General features: G+C 39.0%; 1 protein-coding gene across 1 annotated transcript in view; it reads right to left on the bottom strand.

The window, feature by feature from the left end:
* The window catches only part of LOC127442357 (cadherin-18-like), a 109697-nt gene that overhangs the window by 10757 nt on the left and 82704 nt on the right, over positions 1-16236 (bottom strand). The window contains exons 7-10 of the mRNA XM_051700317.1: positions 15902-16155; positions 15209-15345; positions 12467-12588; positions 4214-4328 (exon numbers count right to left, since the gene is read on the bottom strand). Of these exons, the coding sequence (XP_051556277.1) occupies positions 4214-4328; positions 12467-12588; positions 15209-15345; positions 15902-16155 (628 nt within the window). The remainder of the gene's footprint in view (positions 1-4213; positions 4329-12466; positions 12589-15208; positions 15346-15901; positions 16156-16236) is intronic.

Genomic DNA, 16236 nt, shown 5'->3' with positions numbered 1-16236 from the left:
AAAATTATTATTTTGTTTTTTACCAATTTTCCATAAGTTATTCAAAACTGATTTTGCATCTGAAAGTTCTAAAAACGCCCAAGGGCACCACACAGTTTTGTGAGGCATTTACAACATGGGACTGACACCACTGATCCTAGTATTCACATTAAAAGTTATTTTGATTGTTACAATCTAGCATAACTACCTGCTAGGTAACATTAACAGTAGTAGTTAGAGCATGATTAGGTTCAAGGCAAGCTGCCACAGAAAATACAGAATTTATCACTGCTTTGAAGTCAAGTTAATCAATTCATTTAAATAACTAGTTAAAATTGAACAAATGAGACCAGTTCCTTTCATACATCCACTGGTATGCTTCTGATAGAGGTCTTCAATGAACTCAGAGAGAACTTGTTCAGGAGGAGAATTATCAAACCCAGGTCTATGGATAACACCACTGTAATTAGCATCTCTGAAATATTTATGCATAAATCAGCTCTTCATCAAATCAAATCAAATCACTTTTATTTTCACACAACCATATACACAATTGCAATAGTGTGTGAAATTCTTGGGTGCAGTTCCGAGCAACACAGTAGTCGTGACAGTGATGAGACATAATGTGGTAATCCTTAGGTTTACCGAGTTTGTGTTTGATTTCATGCTGCAGGGGTTTTATTAAATGGCCTGCAGGTGGACACTATTTAATTTGTCCAAACACTGTAAGTAAAAAAATAAATAAAATAAAAATAATAATAATAATAATAATAAAATGAACCTGTAATGACAAAGGGTAGAATGATCATTAGTGACTCTGGGCTAAGTGGAAAATGCGTCTTTAATTATAAATGTATGGGAAATTCAAGCAAGTGAATCATGCATGCACTGCAGATAATTAATCTTCCCTGTGAGATGTGTTGTGCAATAAATAAACAAAAAATAAATAAACAAATAAATAGAAAATAGCAGCAACAAAAAATACTGTCAATACTGCAATTTTGGCATGAGTCCTGATTGCTCTAGCTGTTGTGAGTGTTTAAATGGTGGAGGTATATGACTTGCAGGAGAACTGGCCCAGGAGGTACCCTCTCAGTGTTATGTCCCACATCTCAAATGAGACATGCTAATACACATGCATAACAAACACACATTTAAACTCTTGACAAAGCTATGGCACAGCATCAGATTTTACTTCGGCTATCTTTGTGTACTGGGGCACACCATGGGTCTTTCCAAAACCTAGTGAGCTGTGTTGCAGCCTCCTGCCTTCATAATAAGCATGTTTATATTTATAATCAAAATTCCTCTCGCTTCATCTGCAATCTTGCATTTATTTTTCCACCAAACTTATCAAAGTACATTTTAAGGTTGCCTACGCTGCGAATTATACATGTGATGCTGCCTAAGAAAAACGTAACATAATAAAGTTGCCTACCTTTTGGATGATGCCTTAAAATGCTGCATCCAAAGGCAGCTCACTAAGTTTTGGAACAGAGCTCATGTGTTTCATCACCCATTCTACAGAAATCATGGAAACCTCCATAATGAATGCTTTTAAGATTCAGAATAAGAACTATGTCGAAAAATATAAAAGTCAAGGTATTATTAAATTGAACCTACTGCCATTTACCAGAGGGAAAATAAGAATAACTTCAGAGGGAATTTCAGTCATATTTTTTCCATCACCACACCTGTCTCACCCTGTCAAGCAGTGTGGTCATGTGGACACTGGCATAATCACTGCATTGCCACAAGCACAACTGAAGAAACATCACTGTGATCTAGGATGACAGTCCTACACACCCACCCAGTCAGCAAGCAAGTGGCTGCAACAGAGTGCTCCTTAAAGGAATTGTTCACCTAAAAATGAATTTTTTTTTACATTATTTCTTTTTTACTGCGGTTTTGTGGGTCACTATTCATTTTCTATAAATGGAAAAGGACGTGTGAAGACTTTTAATAAACATTCAATGTTCTGTGGAAGAAAGCAAGTCACACGTGTTTGTAACAACATTAGGGTGAGTAAATAATGAAAGAATTTTAATTTTTGGGTGAACTATTTCTCTAAAACTTAGTAAATATAGATCTAAATATATGAGATTTATTATGGTCCGGTATGGTCCGATTCACGAAAGAACGTTTTAGATGAGCCGGTTCTTTTGAATCTACAGTGTGAAACACCCTGACTAGTCACAGACGCGACAACAGATTTCAAACCAGAGTCGATTTCTGGTTGTCTTGTCATTAGGTATGTACACTGTCCCAATGAGTGAATGAACAACAGCTAATGAAATACAGAGAGTACAAGAGGAGAGCAAGGTTAAATTTTTTTCTTTGCAAATAAGTGCAAATATATGCAAAAACGTGCGCAAGCTGTTACTTTATGATTGTTGAAATGTTATCACGTATAAATTGCATACGTTTGTGAATAATTTCCTTATCGTAATTTTAAGATGTGTTTTTTAGGTGAAATGGAACGACACTAAACAAAGACAGCTGTAACGCGGTTTTAATATTTGTCCACTTCAAACACATTCAGACATTGTGCTCGTAGTGCCACAGCAGCGGAGATCTCCCTAATAAAACAATAGTTTAAACTTTGCCGGATATCTGAAACACGCACATTAGAAGCTCAGTAACAGTTACTGAACTAAAATTACTTTACAGATTACAGAAGGAAAGAAAAGAAAAAAAAGTGGCAGAAAATTATTCCAAATTATGTAAATATTATATGCATACATACATACTGTATACATATACATATAGTAATACATAGACTTAATGATTGATGTATGTCCTCATGAAATCAGAGACTCTCCCCTCGAAATCAGAACACAAATTGTCAAAAGAGATGACCATGTATAACGGTGATGTGTCTCGCTTTTACACTTGTGATCAGTTCACCCATAACACATCTTAATGCCAGGTGTACACAGGGCCTCAGTCGGGGACGTTGATACATCCAGTCTGTTGTGTAGCGTGTGCTCCAGCACGACAGAAAACAAGACTGTGAGTCGCAGGGCTCCGACTGCAAGTCATGTAGTGTGCGCTTGGTAATAGTTTCCATTAGTTTTCACTCTATTATTGTAATTTTTAGTTTAGTTTTAGTTTTTTCAGGGGTTTCTAGTTTCATTTTGTTTTTAGTGAAATTTTAGTATTTTAGGGCTGACAAATTTCATGCTTTAATATCATTTAAATATGTTTAACAGAGTTACATTTCTTGCTGTCTAGTGTTATTGCAATTTTATAACATACAGTGTTGTCAAAAACTAATACTACAATTAATAACTTTTTTTTATATTATTTTAGTTCATTTTGAAGTCATGACAATTTATTTTATTTTAGTTTCTGTTTGATAAATTGTTTTTTTTTTTTAAATTATCAAAAATATTTAGATTTCTTTTTAGCTTTTGTTAACAATAAATCACATTGACTGTTTCTGAGGAGTACCCCAACCCTAATGTGTAAAACTGTTCAAATAGTCCAACCACAAGGATGTTTTTTTCTAAGGATGGAACAGATTGAGGGGGCCTTGGCACGTGTTGTAAGATATAAACTGAAATAAAGCTCTAAAGCACTGCTGCTCTGAACTCTGGTCTCTTAGTGTCTGCCTCTTATCTCCCTAATTGCCCTGTTAAACTTCCAGTCCACCTGCAGCTCCCCACTCAGCCCTGATTCACAAAAGAGGTAGTCCAGCATTAAAAGGAATCATTACAGCCCAGCCATCTCCACCAGGGAGCCTTGAGCTAACAAACACAGACCTGGTTTCCTGGGAAACAGCACTACTGGCATTGCAACGGTATATATAAAAAAAGAGCGAGAAGGGGAGGAGAAGCCAGAAAATGAGGGTGATCTGTGTGACAACATGTAGTACTAAATATGTTTGTGGAGAGGCACTGAGGGTTTGCCCCGAGCAAACATCATGAAATCAGTCAGAAAACAGAAAGATTCCATTACTGAGAGAGGCTCTTAAGATCAGTCGGATCTTATTTGACTTTCATGAGAGCCAGTGTACAACTAAATGTTGGCTAAATACAGAAATTGTTTTCTAATCAACTCCTAAAACACAGGCTTGGCTTGTCAAATCATTTTAAAACTCATTCTGCTATTTAGATTATTTTAGATCAAGTCAAAAATTTGTTGGCACTATGGAGTAGTTTATGTAAGGAATAATTGACAACAGACTGTTTTATTGATACTAAATGCACATGCAATTACAGGAACCTTTTACCTTCATTGTCCTTCAGGGTGAAGTTTGGATTCTCTGGAAGGTCTTCTGGTAAAGCAAATGAGAACCCGCCATTCGCAAAGTTATCCTTGTCTGTGGCCCTGATGGTTTGAATCACCTACGAGAAGAAAAAAGAAAAGAAAAAAAAACAAAACACAAAAACAGATAGAGAAAAGTTGAGACAGGAAAAAAAAGGAGGAACAAAAAAAAGTTTAGTTCATTCTCCACTCAAAAAATGAAGGTTGAATTGAATGAAAAATGGCACTAAAAATATCTAGAAGAGGCACTTTGCTTCTCCAAGAGACAGGTTTTGTCACACCCTATAAACCAGAAATGTAATTGCACCACCTGGGCTTCTTCTTCCTCTCCACATTTGAAAGACATTAACTTCAGACTGCTGACCTAAAGCCCCTTGCCAAGTGGGTTGTCTGGATCACAAACATTGAATAGATAGCTGGCTTCAAGCATAGCTCAGTCTCATGATGTTTTGTCAGCTTGTTAACCTAATTGGCTCCTGCTAGCACATCAACTACAAGTGGGAATCTCCTAATGCAGAATATAGACCAATTATTGAAGCTCTTCACCTCTCTGTGCTGCACGATCTATATGAGATCAGGGATTTCTCTCTCTAGGGCAATTTCACACTAGAGATTTTGGAGCAGACCCAATTCTGATTGCTGTCAGAGTTCAGTTTGTTTGGTAGGTGTGAAAGTGATTTTCAAACTCAAAAGCAAACCACAAACATCGACTGCTTGAAAGGGTGGTCTGCACCTTTTAGCATGCACCAATCAGCTGTGATCTTGAGATGACTTAAAGGAATTGTCACGAATCCCGCCTCAGGGCTTCATCACCTGAGTATTGACTCTAACTCTCCGGACTCCGTTTCCCATAATCCCCGTACCTGGCACTGATTACCTCCTCACCTGTTGCCTATCTACTCAGCTATTTAAGACTCACTCTCACTTTCTGTCATTGCTAAGTCTTGTTTTGCCCTGGCTGAGATTTCTGAGCGTTATCTGTATTTACTGCCTAAACTGTGTATGATCCTGGCCTGTTTACCCTGTTTTGACCCTTTGCTGCCTACTGTTACTGCTTTGTTTACCTGGATATTACCTGTGATTGCCTGCCGCCTGCCCTGACCTCTTGCCTGTTTTGTGACTATCTCTCTGATTTACCTTGGATACTATTATTGCAGGTGATTGACCCCTGCCTGTCTATATTACTACGTTTACTGTTAATAAAGCTGCACATGGATCCCAACTCCACTGACTCATCATTACAGGAATATTTCGGGTTCAATACAAGTTAAGCTCAATCGACAGCATTTGTGGCATAATGTTGATAACCACATAAAATTATTTTGACTCATCCCTCCTTTTTTTTTTTATACCTTGTGCGACCCCACGTCCACATGCATGGATGTTGTATTTTGGCTTCACTATATGAAACACATAATTAAAAGGAATAAAAACCGACTGAATACTGTTCAAGACTCTAGACTGTTATTTAAAGGGTTAAATTCTGCCGCAACAAGTCACGTGACACAACAGCATGCCGTTGATTTCCTTGAAGCACTCCTACAGATGCAGCACCAATATAAGTGCCTCTGGTAAGAAATCTCTTTAAAAGTTTTTCCATTGAAACCTGTTTGGTTGTAAATAGTAGAGTCTCTTGTTTCATTTGATATGCCGCTTTAAAAAATCAGTTCATTTTTCGCACAACAGCACCCTGATAAACATGATGTCCACATGTGGAAACTGGCACTGCATTTCCTCAAAATAAGAAAAAAACATGTTAGTTATTTTTAATAACTTTCATCTCTAACACATCTGTGGGTCATTTAGCTTCTTTTTAATATACATTTTGTTATGTTCAGTTTTGTTATCACTGTGCAAAACGATGCTATTCATTAACATTAGTTAATGCATTCCTATTATTTATTATGCATTTTCACATTGAGAATAAATGGGTTCATCCAAAAGCTGAATAGTCAATAGTGTAAGGCAATTTAATAATAGTGTTACTGGGTCAATAGTGTAAAACACACAAACAAATGACTCTTATGAGCCGGCAATGTTGAATCTACAGTGCAAAAACAAACAGTGCCTCCGGTATGGTCCGATTCACGAAAGAACGATTTAGATGAGCCGGTTCTTTTGAATCTACAGTGTGAAACATACAGCGCTTCCGGAACAGTCTGATTCCCGAAAGGATGACTCATATGAGCCGATTCATTTGAATCTAAAGCGCGAAACATAGCACTTCTGGTCTAGTCCGGTAGAGTATTAATCTTACACTGATGAGTAATGAATGTCCAACTCGAAATTAAATAAGAACTGTTGAAGTCTTACAAGTTTGAAGTACAACATTAGACAACAGAACACAGTCTAAACTGTCTCTGGAACAGTTACTGTTATGTCACGTGACTTTAGACCTGTGAGACTTTAATCAAGCAGTGCAGTTACTGACTGGTTGTTCATATGACAATGTTTAATTAAAGATACACAAGTTTTGTAATACAAGGAAATGTATATATATATACACCGATTAGCCACAACATTAAAACCACCTGCCTAATATTGCATAGGTCCCCCTCATGCCGGCAAAACAGTGCCAACCTATTCTTCTCACCACAATTGTACAGAGCAGTTATTTGAGTTACCGTAGACTTTGTCAGTTTGAACCAGTCTGGCCATTCTCTGTTGACCTCTCTCATCAACAAGGCATTTCCGTCCACAGCACTGCCGCTCACTGGATGTTTTTTTTTTATTTGTGGCACCATTCAGAGTAAATTCTTGAGACTGTTGTGCGTGAAAATCCCAGGAGATTAGCAGTTACAGAAATACTCAAATCAGCCCGTCTGGTACCAACAATCATGCCACGGCCCAGATAACTGAGATCACATTTTTCCCCATTCTGATGGTTGACGTGAACATTAACTGAAGCTCCTGACCCGTATCTGAATGATTTTATGCACTGCTTTGCTGCCACACAATTGGCTGATTAGATAATTGCATGGATGACTGTTGGTGCCAGACGGGCTGGTTTGAGTATTTCTGTAACTGCTGATCTCCTGGGATTTTCGTGCAAAACAGTCTCAAGAATTTCCTCAGAATTGTGCCAAAAACAAAAAACATCCAGTGAGGGGCAGTTCTGTGGATGGAAATGCCTTGTTGATTTCTTGTTTGTTTAGATACAGTCCAGATATAGCCTAGTTAGAATCAGTTATTGGATTGGATATATGGCTCTAAAAAGTCAGCAAATACACCTTTTACAAGAATTGTATAACATTTATTTCTGATTTGTTATATCTGCTCTATAGAAATCTTTAAAGGATCTCATCATTTGGCAACAGATTGCAGAGGACAGTAAATCCAATAAGAATTGCATTTCTCATTTTCAAATAATTCTTCCTCAAAAGTACTAAAAGAACTACTGGAACCGTTACTGTAATGGTTAAGGAACCGGAATCGTTAAGAGGAATCAGAGCCGGAATCGTTAAATTCCTAACGATTCCCATCCCTAGTTGGCAGTGATTGGATGATGCTTATAATTATAATAATTTTTTCAGCTTTACAGAAAATCTGCTGTAATGTCTATAATGTCTCAAAAACATGAATAACCAACACTCCTGGAAACATAAACAATTTGATGAAAAAAAATCAGACTTTCTATAGCTTGGTATTTTTTACAATTTCTCAACTTAGTCCTGCTGTCCACATATGTGGACATACATTTTTAGGAAAACTACTTACTCTAGAAATTTGTTTTATTTGTTTTATTTTTGCTTGTTTATTAGGTGCTACTAGTTAAAAATCAAAAAGGGAAATGGAAAATTCACACAGCAGTCAAGCAGGGGTCTCAGGAGGTAAAAAAAGAAAAAAACAGTGAGGCACGTACTACTAAAGTGAATGGGGGACAATTTTTGGAGGGTTTAAAGGCAGAAATGGGAAGCTTATAAAGTTATAGAAACACTAACATTAATTCTTCTGTTAAAATTCATGTATTATTTGAGTTGTAAATTTGTTTAAATCATAATTTCTACAGTCATTTTAGGGTTTGTTGACATTACATTGTCATGGCAACGAAGTTGTTAAATTGGCTATAACTTTACACAGAGAGATTAGCAAGTGATTTTATCACACTAAAATAATGTTAACACGCATATTGTTTATGTCTTGTGGCTATACTTTTGAAATAGTGAGTATTTTAACGGACTGGCCCCATTAACTTCCATTTTAAGTGCCTCACTGGAACCCAGATTTTTGCTTTTTTTAAAGAAAAGGAGGGACGAGTCTAAATACATTTTTGTGGTAGTCAATATTATGCCATAAATGCTGTTGATTGAGCTGTATTGAACCCGGGATATTCCTTTAAATGAGAAGGTTAAATGGGTAAATAACCTGTATCCAACTTTATTTTAAATAGAAATCCACAGGTATAAACATTTACTTATTATATAAATATTATTATAATGTTGTTGTTGCTAAAACTGGGTATACATGTGGTTAAAAACAAAAGATGATTTAAAATGATTAAGTAGACCAGAAACCAGAAACATCATGGGCTGGCTTTAATTTAACAGTCAGAATTTATTTAAATATGCTCCAAATAAAATGCTGCTTGCAACTGGTGTAGACAGGGTGTTAAAGTGTAGAACCATATATAACACAGTGAAACTTGCATCTTCTCCTCCTGAGTCATTACCTACGGTAGATGCAGTGGAGTGCAGTTGCAATTACAACTTAGAGTGGTACTCACATTGATGAAGCAAATGTACTATGGTTCGGACCCCAAAGTACAATGTGAGTGGGGCAAGGGTGGTGGAATCGAACTTGGGTTTGAATCCAGGCAATCGGAAAAAGTGTGAAAAGAGGCTAAGCGACTGCACAACAGCTTTTTGTCAAATTACGGTGAATGGTTTTATGCAGTGCAGTGTAGTGGATCAATGCAGAGCAGATCAAAGGGAGAAAAGCTTCCAGTTGATGCCAGTACACACAATATGGTTTAGACTTAATAAAGGACCACAGTATGACAGCAATCTCTGATCATCTTGCGCAGTTACAATCACAAATTTTGGTAACTGGAAAGAAGGTTTCATTTCAATAATAGATGGGCCAGTTTGAGCTCAGCAGACAAAAAGTTATAATAAATGGGAGTCATTTTCTACACTTGTGAATGGAACTCTGCCTTCTAAGGACAAGTAAATGGGTTACTTGGATTGAATTAAGTTGCATATAAAAAAGCTCCATGGTGCCTTAAAAGCAGCCTTTAATTAGACAAAAGTCCAAGATGAAGACTACAACTATGTATATTAATCACAGACACCATACCTTTATTTAAAACCCTTTAAGGTTTACCTCCAATAATGTGAACAGAAGTGTTTGGAGAGGACCAATGATATTAAATCTTAAAATGGCCGCCTCCCCACTGTGTGTAGATTATGTGTCTCCAACTGCTTAGCAACCACATTGAAGGGTAAAGCTATAACAGGTATGCCACTGCACTGCTGTGCATTGCTGCATGTGGGCCTAGATTCGAATGATTAATATTTCCTCCAAGCCATTTTTAGTGTACTCAATGTAGACTGCTATCTGCTGGTGAATACATTGGTACATATTTAATTATTTAAAGGTTTAAGAGCCTACGAAGTCTGCCGAGCAACATAAATCCCTCCCTGATGGTGTTAGACATGTCGTAAAGGGAGCATATTGTAACGATGCTGGCAATGACAGGCAGACGATGATGATGAAGAGTAGAACCCAAGTGCAGTTTATTACTTGAAGCGTGAAAACCAAAAACGTGACTACAAAACATAAACTTGACCTGATCTAACTTGGCCTGACCTGACCTGACTTGACTTGACTTGACTTGACCTGACCTGACTTGACCTGACCTGTCCTGTCCTGACCTGACTTCCAAAAAACATTACAACACAATACCTGACCAAGGACCATAGCAAACATGAGGGTATAAATACATGGACAAGGGTAACAAGACAACCAATGAACAGACATAACTATAAACAAGATAACAAGACTAATAAACTTAAACCAATGACAAACTAGAACTGATAATGAGTTAACAAGACAATAAACCAATGAAAACAAGACACATGAACATGGAGGGAAACAGGATGATCACAAGAATTGACATGTAAACAGGGAATCACATGACATGGCAGGGAACAGGAAATAACATGACAAGGAACAACTTTTCAAAATAAAAGACATAATCACAAAACATGAACAAAAACACATCTAGATGTGACATATCCCCCCCACTAGGGGCGGCTCCCAACGCCCCAAAACTTAAACACAAAGTTCACTGTGAGGGAGCTGGGGAGGGGTGGCGGCCATTGCGACTTGTGGCTACAAGGCATGACGTGGTAACATGGTACGGTGGGCTTGGACTGTGAAGCAGAGGCGGGCCTGGACCGTGGAGCAGAGGTGGGCCTGGACCGTGGAGAAGAGGCAGGCCTGGACAGTGGAGCAGAGGCGGCCTGGACAGTGGAACAGAGGCAGGCCTGGACAGTGGAACAGAGGCGGTCTGGATCTTGGAACGGAGGCAGGCCTGGACTATGGGACAGAGGCATGCCTGGACATTGGAACAGAGGTGGGCCTGGACCACGGATCAAAGGCTTGCTCATGACATGGCATGGAGCAGACTCAGGCATGGCTGTGACATGGCATGGCGCAGACTCAGGCGTGGCTGTGACACGGCATGGGGCAGACTCAGGCGTGGCTGTGACATGGCATGGGGCAGTCTCAGGCTTGGCTGTGACATGGCATGGGGCAGACTCAGGCGTGGCTGTGACATGGCATGCGGCAGACTCAGGCTTGGCTGTGACATGGCATGGGGCAGACTCAGGCTTGGCTGTGACATGGCATGGGGCAGACTCAGGCGTGGCTGTGACATGGCATGGGGCAGACTCAGGCGTGGCTGTGACATGGCATGGAACAGGCAGATGCATGGCTGTGACATGGCATGGAGAAGACACAGGCATGGCTGTGACATGGCATGGAGAAGACACAGGCATGGCTGTGACATGGCATGGAGAAGACACAGGTGTGGCTGTGACATGGCATGGAGCAGGTTGAGGTGTGGCTGTGACAAGGCATTGGACAGACTCAGGCGTGGCTGTGACATGACATGGAGCAGGCTGATGCATGGCTGTGACATGGCATGGAGCAGACTCAGGATCCGGGGCAGAAGGTGGCGCAAGCTCTGCGACCATGACGTGGGACCCTGGCTCGGCGACCGTGACGTGGGACTCTGGCTCGTTATCCGCCTCCCCCACAGTGAACGGTGAACCACTTATCAGTAGGGCAACAGTCCTTGAGGTCAATCTCATTAAAGTCGACCCTGCAGGCCAGAGCGCAGAAGTCCTCTACATATTCCTCCAGGGAACGGTTCCCCTGACGTAAACGAAGAAGCTGAACTGCTGGGTTCATTTTGCGGTCAGGTATTCTATAACGATGCTGGCAATGAAAGGCAGACAATGATGATGAAGCATAGAACCCAAGTGCAGCTTATTACTTGATGCGTGAAAACCAAAAACGTGACTACAAAACATAAACATGAACTAAACTAGACTTTACCTGACTTGACCTGACCTGACTTGATTTGACAAAATAAAAGACATAAACACAAAACATGAACAAAAACACATCTAGACGTGACACATATGTTGTTCCCGTGTTTACCCATGTGTCTATTGCATGGGTGTAGGTGGGAATGTGTGTATATGTTTTCATTTGTCTGCATGAAGGAAATAAAGATAGAATTAAAGGGAAAGTTCACCCAAAACTTACAATTCTGTTGTCATTTACTCACCCTCATCATGTTTTTCTAAACAGTATGACCTTCTTTCAACCATTGAAAATTGTATGGAAAAAAGATGCAATAAAAGTGAATGGTGACTGAGGCTAACATTCTGCCTAAAACCACATTTTGTGTTCCACGGAAGAAACAAAGTCATACGGGTTTAGATCAACATAGTTGCAGAATTTTCATTTTTGGATAAACATACCCTTTAAACACAGCAAAAGGAAGAGGGTTGAGAAAACAAAAAAATCTTCAGAAAAAGAGCAGGGGCAAAATGAAATAAAGAGACAGCATAGCAGATAGGAGAATGAAGCAGGGAGGGAGTTTCAGGGTTCAGATGGAAGATAAACACAGGGAATGAGACAGGTTGAAACTGAATGATAGAGTAAAAGGAGACACTGAGAAAAAGACTGAGAGGAGATAACTAACCTGGCCTGCCTTGGAGCTTTCACACACAGTGAGGGCGCTGTCTGTGGCAATATAGGGGGCATTGTCATTGACATCCAAGACCTGGACTGTGACTGGAACAAAGCTCACCAGATTTGGATTGTCTAGAAAACAAACATGCAATCATGGGGGTGTTGATTTATTTACAAGACGAAGGAAAAAAAAACCTTGAAGATTGATGTATGAGGAATTTCACATGATTTCATTCACAGCATTTCTGGACAAGACAGAGACAAGCATAAAGTTTGGATCAACATCTGAAGATGAATACCATCTTTTATGCTCAAGACAGAGTTATTGTTGACCTGAAATCTGGTTCAAGTAATTTACAATCCATTTTTATTTCAGAACATTGTATTATACATTAAATGTCCAAAAGTATGTGGACACCAAAACGCTGCACGCATAGGATCTGCTAGAGGTCTGCAACCCGACCCGGGCCCGACAGGACCCGAGAAACTGCCGGGTTTCTGGCAGGGTTCGGTCAGTTTTTCAAGTTTGACATCTGGTTTGGGTTCGGGTTTGTTATTAACAAAAAAATGTAAACGGACTACCTCACTTGTTTCGCACATGCAATCTCAGTCACAGATTCAGTGAATTTACACTGAACATGTTTTTGCATGCGTTTGCTCTATTTTTCAATTGTTTTCCTATGTTAACACATGCTGGATGGACATGTTTGACTGTTGCACCACGTCTCGCTGTTTCTTCAGCATCTCGAGCAGGACCAGCACATTTTTTTAGACACCATGTCAAGTTAAAAAAAACTTGCCTCGCATGTCGAGACACCTGTGTTCTGTTTCATTCGTTGCACAGCAGCTAGCTTGTTTTTAGTGCAGATGTTCTGAATGTTCTGAACAATTTCAGGCTGCAAAGACAGGGACTGTTACATTGATTTACATTATTCCATAAGCATTGAAACAACTGTGCATTTTTTTTCCACTTTCATACAAATCACGTGTAATATGGCTGTTTATGACTTTTTTACGCACTATTACGCACACACTGCTATGTTATGATATCGAAACACTTTTACTCTAACGCATCATTTGAAAAACAATACATTTTAGCACTTGTATTGCAGACCCACCTACATTTACACACATATTCAAACATGACTAGCTTCCGCTCTAGCACACCTGATAGAGTGTTGGACTTTGGACTCGGAGGCCGAGCCTCGAGTCCAGTCAAGGACGCTCGGAGTGAAAGTAAAGTGAAAGTGCCATAGAAGTGCCACGAAATAAGGTGGTTGCTTCAATAAATGTGCTTTTCATATCGAAATTTGCTTTTAAAACATTATTAGGTTAAGGCTTTGGTTAAGTGCAAGGATGTCTGTTTTGTTCACCTGTCATTAATCTTTTTTAACACTATTGGTTAGGTTAAGTATAAAGTTTAAGGTTAGGGAGGTATGTTTTACTCATAAAAACATCCATCTACTGGAATATTTTCCTTAAAAACCTTGTCTGATTACAACATCATTTTACTCACTTTTGGCACCCCCTGCTGGACACTTCACTAAGAAACTGCAGCCAAAGGTGCAATGAAGCACATAATTTTGGTTTTGAAAAATGTTGCCATTGTCACGTAATTTAATGAGATCAGGCTGTAGGTGCTTGTTGAACATTTCTTTTTAAAACCATTGACATTAATGGTAGATGGTTCTCCCTAACAGCTCTTCTGGGAAGGCTTTCCACTTGATATTGGAAAATGTCTGCAAGAAATTTGGTCCTATTCAGTCACAATAGCATCAGTGTGGTCAGGCACTGGTGGTGGCCCATGGGGCCTTTTCATCCCAAATGTGTTCAGTGAGGTTCAAGTCTAAGTTTAGTGCTGGCTGTCAATTCTTCAGTTCCGGACTTAAACCAGACTTGTCCTTATTGATCTCACTTTGTACACAGGGACATTATTATACTGGAACAGAAAAGGGCCCTCCCAACCATTGCCACAATGATATTGAATGTTTATTAGAAGGGCGTGTCCACATATTTTTGGCCATATAGTGTATCATGTTATTTATTTATCTATCTATCTATTTATTTATTTATTTATTTTTAATGGTGGTATTCTTACAGTGAGATTAAAATTAATGGTGATATTCTTTCAGTGAGATACAAATAAGCTCTTATATTTTCACATATATAGTAGATTCATACTTCTCTTGTGGGCTTTACTGGTGTGGGAATGTGAATATGGTGTGGGAACATCAAATTATGCCTGTTTTGGAGTCAGTTTGTGCATGTTACGTAGTTCAGTATGATTGCACTGATATTAACTTCCGTGACCAAACATTATCAGCCTAGTATCAGCAAGCACTATCAGAGGACAGTCTCAGCCCATTAGCTGAACACCACTGTGAAGAAAGGGGCAGAGGAAAGCTAATTGCATAGATATGCATCTGCAAGAAGAAAAAAGGAAAACGAGAAGAAAAATGTATTGACCCTATCCACCCTCAAAACCACACCAGCATGCTACCTGCCACCTCAGCATCAATCCCACAATTCAACACTCTGACAAGAAGCCATTTGTTTTGGTCAGTATCAATGATTTAGAATTCAGGGCCAATGATTCCCTCTTGGACAAGCTGTTTCCAGTCCATACTTCAAGAAGAACGCTTGTTTCAAAATGAAGATATCATTGGTTAAATGATTCCCTATGTTTTTTCTCAGAAACCCACATAAAAATTGATGAGTACAGACAGGATTCTGGCCTTGTAGCAGTACATACCAATCTCTGAAGCCATAACAGTGATGTTGTGCCAGGCCACCTCCTCTCGGTCTAGACTCCTGGTGGTTTTAATGAGTCCACTGTTGGCATCAATGCTGAAAAGTGTACCTCCTTCTGCACTTTGGTCAATGGAGTACCTAAAATTGCAATATGAAAGTTCTTCAAAAGATCTTCAATATAAAACAATAACAACAACAACAAAAAAAAAAACATTTAAAATGCAAATATAATGAGAATAAATTATACTTTAAAGGAGTTTTAATGCTGTAAGGTGACCTTAAGTTCGAAAAATAGTCAAAAGACTTAACTGTGCTAGCTACTCAGATATAAATCATCAGCAACTCACATCATCTTGCTTTTATACAAAGCATTTCAATATTTGTGTGGATGCTGCCACTTTATCAACCTAAACAGCTTATCAGTAAATATTTATAATGAAAACACTTAACCAGCTACAACACAAAAAAACATGAACAAACTATAATCATTCATGAGAATTCAAACATCCATACACTGTTCATCACTCACTGAAAGCCATGTTACTTTTTCTAAAGAATATTTCTCCTCAAAACTATTGGCAAATGTATTGTATGTTCTTTTTACCAAGCACTGTAATTTGCTCTGAAAGCATTTAATGCCATTTAGAATATACTTCAAGGCCACATAACAGTATTGCTCTCTTGGAAAACTCACTTGACTTTACTTCTAGTGCTGTCGGGGTCTTGAGCAGTTACCATGCCAACCTCTGTCCCACCTGGAGAATTCTCATACACATCCATGATATAGTAGTCCATAGTAAAGACCGGAGCCTCATCAACATCCCCAATAATGAGCTTTAGCATGGTGGTGTCTTTAAAGGGGCCCAGGTAAGAAAAACGAGGATCGAGATGGGTGTTGACGCCTTCTATGTTCAAAGAGTAGGCCTTTTTCTTCTCGTAGTCCAGAGGCTGGAAAGAACATCAGTTATAATATCAAGGGAGAAGCAGAAATTACATTTTGGCCAAAGACAGGACATGGCTGCAGAACCA

This window comes from Myxocyprinus asiaticus, chromosome 6, assembly GCF_019703515.2.
Source record: "Myxocyprinus asiaticus isolate MX2 ecotype Aquarium Trade chromosome 6, UBuf_Myxa_2, whole genome shotgun sequence".
NCBI classification, from domain to species: domain Eukaryota; kingdom Metazoa; phylum Chordata; class Actinopteri; order Cypriniformes; family Catostomidae; genus Myxocyprinus; species Myxocyprinus asiaticus.
Note: the sequence above shows the minus strand (reverse complement) of the source record. Positions and strands in the feature narration are given on the sequence as shown.